Source organism: Nerophis lumbriciformis, linkage group LG11, assembly GCF_033978685.3.
Source record: "Nerophis lumbriciformis linkage group LG11, RoL_Nlum_v2.1, whole genome shotgun sequence".
NCBI classification, from domain to species: domain Eukaryota; kingdom Metazoa; phylum Chordata; class Actinopteri; order Syngnathiformes; family Syngnathidae; genus Nerophis; species Nerophis lumbriciformis.
The window spans coordinates 3264500-3272305 of NC_084558.2; the positions used below are offsets into that span (position 1 = coordinate 3264500).

General features: G+C 38.6%; 1 protein-coding gene across 4 annotated transcripts; it reads left to right on the top strand.

The window, feature by feature from the left end:
• The first annotated feature begins 163 nt into the window (after positions 1-163).
• On the top strand, positions 164-7774 carry atxn7l3b (ataxin 7 like 3b). 4 transcript variants are annotated; one of them, XM_061967847.2, is made up of 10 exons: positions 164-305; positions 740-790; positions 864-993; positions 1093-1225; positions 1293-1464; positions 5982-6082; positions 6535-6557; positions 6658-6703; positions 6803-6881; positions 6936-7774. In XM_061967847.2, coding segments are annotated over exons 3-10 (606 nt in total). In that variant the 5' UTR covers positions 164-305; positions 740-790; positions 864-942; the 3' UTR covers positions 6937-7774. The 4 variants fall into 4 exon arrangements, with proteins under 4 accessions (XP_061823831.1, XP_061823828.1, XP_061823829.1 ...); XM_061967844.1 differs by having other exon boundaries at positions 165-305; positions 6803-6958; XM_061967845.1 differs by lacking the exon at positions 164-305 and adding an exon at positions 313-577 and having other exon boundaries at positions 6803-6958.
• Positions 7775-7806: the final 32 nt, after the last annotated feature.

The window sequence follows — 7806 nt, forward strand, 5'->3', positions numbered from 1 at the left end:
CCAGACATTTTTTTCCATTCATTATTTTACATTTTACAGTATTTCGACAATATAATGAATTCATGGACAAGGAAGCCACGTTCTACATATAACGTATTTAGACTTTAAGTATGTGATGGGCGTCCTATTTTTGTGCTGGAAAATAATAATTTGAAATTACTAAATGAATTCCGAGGTGCGTCTTGAGTGACGCGCGTAGCCGAGCGACAGAAGAGAGAGAAGGTGGGAACTACACTACACGTCTTTCCGCGATCGATTGCTTCTGTCTGATCTCTGATGTTAAAGATGGATGCCTGCCGCAATTGGTAAATAAACACTATTAGGCGTTTCGCGCCGTCGCCACCGCCGCGTTCCTTGCGAGCGACGGTTTAGAATCCACGGCGAGATTGTTAACTTGACGTCGATGTTAACTTGACCTCGGCGTGTTTCGACGGGCTGTGGAGAGACTTATAAAAGAGCCGCAATGCAGCGGCGTCGAGCTTCTGGGACGAACCTCGTCTTCGCCGGGGTCGATTGGCTTTCTTTCAGCGGCGAATAAAACCCTTCAAGGAAGCTTAAAAGAGGCTAATTCTTAACGGTAACATGCTATGTGTTGCTAGCGTGGATGTTAGCTTTCTGTTAGCCTGGTTAGCTTGCCGCCTTGTAACTATTTAGCCTTTCTTTGTTTTATTCCTGCTGCTTTTTTTTAATAGGAGGTTGATGCATCAAAGTGTCACTAACTAACCTTATTCACCCCCAGCTAATAGACACTGGAAGAGAAGGAGGCCGGGTCGTGTTCTAAGGTGTATTTGTGAGTAGTTGCAGCACATTCATTTATGCCATTGAGAAGAACTGTGATTTTATTGCAACACTGTTTGCTGCAGCCCTCCTTTTTTTTTGGCCGAGGCTTGCTGAGCTACAGCATGACCACAGCAGTGACTGCTCATCTGGTAGTTCTGGCAAATGAAAATGGAGGAGGTTTCAATGTCCAGCCTGGACAACAGCAAGCTGGAGGTGCAGTAAGATTACTTTTTTTTTTTTTTAAATAAACCCACAATGTCCTATGTATGTGAAAAGATTGTCACGTGACATGGTGCCTTTCTTTCCTTCCAGGGTCTAGCTCAGGACATCCTGTCTGACCTGGTGGAGGATGCATGCCTGGGCCTCTGCTTCGAGGTCCACCGGGCTGTCAAGCAGGGATACTTCTTCTTGGATGACACGGACCAAGAAAGCATGAGAGACTTTGGTAAGAACACTTTTTAATTTACAACAACTTGCCATATCGCCGCCCTGACTGTCCTTGCGTGCCTAAGAAATCGTGGACCAGCCGGGTTTGGATGTGTTCGGCCAGGTGTACAACCAGTGGAAGAACAAAGAGTGCGTGTGTCCCAACTGCAGCCGCAGCATCGCCGCGTCGCGCTTTGCGCCACACCTGGAGAAATGTCTGGGGATGGGACGCAACAGCAGCCGCATAGCCAACCGCAGGTAAGACATCCAAGTACCGTATTTTTCGGAGTATAAGTCGCACCTGCCGAAAATGCATAATAAAGAAGGAAAAAAACATATATAAGTCGCACCGGAGGATAAGTCACATTTTTGGGGGATTTTTATTTGATAAAATCCAACACCAAGAATAGACATTTGAAAGGCAATTTAAAATAAATAAAGAATAGTGAACAACAGGCTGAATAAGTGTATGTTATATGAGGCATAAATAACCAACTGAGAACATGCCTGGTATGTTAACGTAACATATTATGGTAAGAGTCATTCAAATAACTATAACATATAGAACATGCTATACATTTACCAAACAATCAGTCACTGCTAATCGCTAAATCCCATGAAATCTTATACGTCTAGTCTCTTACGTGAATGAGCTACATAATATTATTTGGATATTTTACGGTAATGTGTTAATAATTTCACACATAAGTTGCTCCTGAGTATAAGTCGCACCCCCGGCCAAACTATGAAAAAAACTACGACTTATAGTCCGAAAAATACGGGAAACACCACAAATTGCAGCAGCTATGGCTGCACAATTTTGAGAAAAAACCTAATTGCGGTTGCGATTCGATTTTGCCATTTTTATATTTTATACAAAACCCCAAACCAGTGAAGTTGGCACGTTGTGTAAATCGTAAATAAAAACAGAATACAATGATTTGCAAATCCTTTTCAACTGAATAGACTGCAAAGAAAAGATACTTAACTTTCGAACTGGAAAACATTGTTATTTTTTGCAAATATTAGCTCAATTGGAATTTGATGCCTGCAACATGTTTAAAAAAAGCTGGCACAAGTGGCAAAAAAGACTGAGAAAGTTGAGGAATGCTCATCAAACGCTTATTTGGAACATCCCACAGGTGAAGAAGCTAATTGGGGGAAAAGGTGGGTGTCATGATTGGGTATAAAAGCAGTTTCCATGAAATGCTCAGTCATTCACAAATAAGGATGGGGCGAGGGTCACCACTTTGTGAACAAATGTGTAAGCATATTTTTTAAGAACAACATTTCTCAACCAGCTATTGCAAAGAATTTAGGGATTTCACCATCTACGGTAATATCAAAAGATTCAGAGAATCTGGAGAAATCACTGCACTTAAGCAGCAAGGCTGAAAACCAACATTGAATGCCCGTGACCTTCAATCCCTCAGGCGGTACTGCATCAAAAACCGACGTCAGTGTGTAAAGGATATCACCACATGGGCTCAGGAACACTTCAGAAAACCACTGTCAGTAACTACAGTTCGTCACTACATCTGGAAGTGCAAGTTAAAACTCTACTATGCAAAGCCAAAGCCATTTATCAACAACACCCAGAAACGCAGCCGGCCTCGCTGCGCCCAAGCTCATCTAAGATGGACTGATGCAAAGTGGAAAAGTGTTCTGTGGTCTGACGAGTCCACATTTCAATTGTTTTTGCAAACTGTGGACTTCGTGTCCTCTGGAACAAAGGGGAAAAGAACCATCAGGATTGTTATAGGCGCAAAGTTCAAAAGCCAGCATCTGTGATGATATGGTGTTGTATTAGTGCCCAAGGCATGGGTAACCTACACATCTGTGAAGGCACCATTATTGCTGAAAAGTACATAAAGGTTTTAGAGCAACATATGTTGCCATCCAAGCAACGTTATCATGGACGCCCCTGCTTATTTCAGCAAGACAATGCCAAGCCACGTGTTACAACAGTGTGGCTTCATAGTAAAAGAGTGCAGGTACTAGACTGGCCTGCCTGTAGTCCAGACCTGTCTCCCATTGAAAATGTGTGGCACAATATGAAGGCTAAAATACGACAACGGAGACCCCGGACTTTTAACTTAAGATGTACATCAAGCAAGAATGGGAAATAATTACAGTGTTGTTAAAAGGAAAGGCCATGTAAGACATTTGGAAAAATGTCCCTGTGCCAGCTTTTTTGCAATGTGTTGCTGCCAAAAAAAAATTAAGTTTCTCAGTTCGAACATTAAATATATTGTCTTTGCAGTTTATTCAATTGAATATAAGTTGAAAAGGATTTGCAAATCATTGTATTTTTGTTTGCGAATTACACAACGTGCCAACTTCACTGGTTTTGGGTTTGAACATATAAATGCATAAAACTGCAAAAATAACGAGTGAAGGAAGACATGTTACTTTGACTGTGTCGATCAACACATTCTTGTCTCAAGGTGCCACACATTAGAACAATATGCAATAATTTACTTTAAAAATATGTGGCTTTATGCAGACGGACTAAGAGCTTTTGTCTATCATGTTCTTAAACTGAATAAATAATAGATAAATACTTTACAGTCTTTATAATTTAACATAATCATAACGTATGATAATAATGCAAGTAACCATTTGAAAGGATATAAACTTGTATTTCTAATTACTGTAGAATTGGTTACCATTCTGCTGTAATTGGAAGGTAAATAACTTTATCCTAAATGAATAAACCAAACAATTAAATGTACTCTCTAAGCAAAAATGTAACTTAACTAAATATTGAACATTTTAAAGTGCATTTTTTTCCCAGTTGGAAAAACTAGTCTTTTTGTTTATTGCCATCACATGATCACGGCATTTTCACTCGTTCGCCTGTGTTGATGGGCTCATATTGCCCATCTGTTTTGAAGCTGAAATATTCCCACAACAGGCTATTTGGTTTTGGAATCATATTTTGTCCCTCTTAATTTTTGTGACTTTGCGGAACGTCTCACTGGTTCTCTGCCTTTGCGGTCTCGCTGAGTCGCTCTCTGCCCACCGAAACAAAGATTGTGCATAACTGACAAGAGGACTCACTGCGTTCAGTTAATTCTAAAATAAACACGCTTAGGTGCTGAGAACGATACACAGAGCGAGACGTACACAAAAAACCCCCACCTCAGACTCTTGGGGGTACGTAATCACACTATTTAAACCCTCAATGTCAATTCATCGTACAGTCCTAGCAGCAGCTATTTTATTCAGTCCTTCCAGCATGTTGCAGTATATTTTTGTGATTGTTGCGGAAAAAGTTGCCATGTTTTGAGGCTTATTTTGAGCTATTTTGTGAATTCGTTAGCAATGCTTTAAGTGTTCCTTGTAACATTAACCTTCAAAAATGAATTATTTTATTAACGATTGGACTGTGTCCATGGACGTATTTCCTGAGTTTGTAAACTATAACAAAAATGAGAAATGATTGTGATAGTAAAATATCGATGTAATATCAACCACATATTGATACTGTACAGTAGAACCTGGATTTACGAACATAATTAGTTTTTCATTGGGGTTTGTAATTCGAAAAGTTTGTATAGTGAAGCAAATTTCTCCATAAGAAACAATATAAAAATATAAATGGGCTCCAGCCTCGACAAAAGTCCATATTTTAATGAAGGTTTACTGAAAGTGCTGTACAGTACTGTATATCAAACAAACATAACACTGGAGGCGATGAATTAACTATCTCTATTTACAACAACAACAAGCTGCTGTCCTCTGTATGCGCTGCTCTGCCAATACATGCACAAACACATAAGTCCCTTTGTTGCCCTCCAAACAATCAAAAATCACAACAATTCTTAACAATTATATTGCTACATTAATACACATTTTAAAAAAGTAAAATCCACTTTACATTAACATTTGCAAAACAGGAGCTGACGAGAAAGGAACATACCGTCGAGAAGGGTGGAGGCGGGGGGATGGGTCGTGTGTGTGTGTTCTCTTGGAAAAGGCGCCACTGAACGAGAGGTAGTTCTTCTCCTCTGTGAAATAAGTCTGCTTTAAAAAAAAAATCCAGAAAAGTCCGGTCTCATCACAATTAAAACTGGCTGTGTCAATTCTTCCATACTTGCGAGCACCATTATTGTTGTCCTTATAAATATTCTTTTTTTTAACTCTACAGTGAGTTGAAAAAAGGACTCGAGTTGGCAAAATGTTCAAAACTTGTCAAAAGAAGGCATACAAGCTGAATGAAGCGCTGAGAAGTGACAACTAGTGTACTGCACAGCAAGTGACGTGGAGGGCTCCACCTTTCCAAAATTGCTGAGCCCTATGGCACAAAAATGGCTGCAGGCGGGACACAAAATGAAAACAATCACTTTATTAAAGTACAGTGTGTTAGTTTCCTAGTGTTACTGTTCAAAATGTGTGTAATGTTACAGTGGCCAAAAATATTAAATATACTTGTTAAATAAAACATTTGCCTTGTTTTTGATAAATACCTAGGCCTAATACGCTACTGTATTTTAATGTTGGTCATTATGGTGGTACTTGGAGAGCCAATTTTTTTCTGAGGTGGCACTTGGTGAAAAATGTTTGAGAACCACTGGTCTATACTTTCAAGCATGATGCTAACGTCATAGTCTGCATGAGTGCTGCACAATATGTACACGCATTACTCTTAAAGTGTGTCCAGATTTACTTTTCTTAAGTGTTCAGTTCATCTCATGATGTTTATTGTATTCATTTTGTTATTTTAACAGCATATTTTATTGAGTGATGCTGGGTCATTGTGTGTGTCATAGGATAGTGACGGGTAACAACACCAACAACAAGTCCGAGAGCGATCAAGAAGACAACGATGACGTCAATGATAACGACTGGTCTTACGGGGCGGAAAAGAAAGGTGACTGTTTTTATTCTAATTTATCAAATGTATTGATCCAAGTATAAGACAACCTATCTTTTTTTACAATCAGTTTTTGGACAAAAGTTTAAGAGAAAACCCAATGCAAAAAACCTGTAAAATGTAAAGTGACATTTTTTTTATTGTTGAAATAATGTTTATTTCATCTTATTTCTTAGCTGCTGTTCTTTCATGACTTTGCTTCATTGATCCAAATGATCATAGAATTAGTCTCATAATAGGATACATGGGTGCGTGAGTGACTGAGAGAAAAGCTCTGACATACTTGAGGGAGAAGTTGATAGGCGCCATATTATAAGCCAACCTTTTACTGACTTTCTTCTTAGGGAAAAAACGTCTTATATGGGGTCAATACAATATTTATTATTATTATTATTATAATTGATCATTCATTTATAAATCTAAGTATGTTTTTTCCTTATAATTTACAGCCAAAAAAAGGAAATCAGATAAGGTACGGTGTTTATTATTGCTCTCTTTTATGTGTTACTATTCAGTTTTGACTTAAGTTTTGCGGTGTTTTTCCTCCTGTTTGTTTTTTTGGTCTATCTCAGAATCCAAACTCGCCCAGAAGATCCAAATCATTTAAGCATAAGAGCAGTAAGTAAAAAGGAGATGTTGTAATTTAACATATTTATGAATATGTGTGAATTAAATGACTATATTGACGAAACTCCGCCTCCTCTGCATCTCCAATAGGCATGATGGGCCCTCGGCGTCGCATGGACAACCAGGAAAGCCCGCGCATGCTGATGAAAGATGAGGCATTCCCTCAATAACACACACACACACACACACACACACACACACACACACACACACACACACACACACACACACACACACACACACACACACACACACACAGGAAGACCAACAGTACTTTAATCATGTGAAATGTTGGTGTTTTTGGTGACTTTTTCTGCAGACTCTGACCTCTCAATTTATACTTGACACATTTTTGTTTTTTAACGCCCGCCCACATACAGACACTGGCTTTCAATGTAACAATGAATCATTTTACATATTCCAAGCGTATGTACAGTAAAATCACTCGGTGTCCTAGCAAGATTTATTACAAAAGTGAGGGCTTTTGTATTTCATTGCAATTTAAAAAAAAAAGAAAAAAAAAAGAAAATCTTATTTTGTACATTTAAGGGTCACATTACGTTTCAGAGAATCGTTATAAGGAATGATTTGTCTTTTTGTTGTTTTTACATCCAGTTATTTGTGTGTATTTGAAAGAGTTATCATTCACCAGCGAGTGATTTAATCGAATTGTACAAGCAGTTATTTTGCGACACAAAGCGGGTGTCCTTTTTATTTTTTATTTTTAGGAAGGTGGGAAAATGTTGTGTTTACATTGTAAAAGGGTTACAGGTGTGATGTGACAGTGTAAATATTCCAGTAGTTGAATTGCTGCTATCATGGCTCAGTTTCATTCATCTGTCTATCATAGTAATAAATGATTTGTTACATTTCTTTTTTTTCCCTTTTTTTGGTTGGATACAACATTAATTATCGTACAGTGGTAAAAGGGACAAGCGGTAGGAAATGGATGGATGGATGGTAAAAAGACTGCAAAAGCTTCACAGTACTGCTGCTTAGGCGCCATCAACCAATAGGGGGTGCTGTTGACCCAACAAATACATATACAAAGCGCTTCAAACTATTGCTACGATATGCCACATTCATGTGCATCC

Coding starts and splice junctions, on each gene's coding strand:
- atxn7l3b (XM_061967847.2), top strand. CDS start 943: ATGAAAATGGAGGAGGTTTCAATGTCCAGCCTGGACAACAGCAAGCTG. Junction 6,083..6,534: donor TTACGGGGCGGAAAAGAAAG/GTGACTGTTTTT, acceptor TATAATTTACAG/CCAAAAAAAGGAAATCAGAT. Junction 6,558..6,657: donor AAAAAAGGAAATCAGATAAG/GTACGGTGTTTA, acceptor GGTCTATCTCAG/AATCCAAACTCGCCCAGAAG.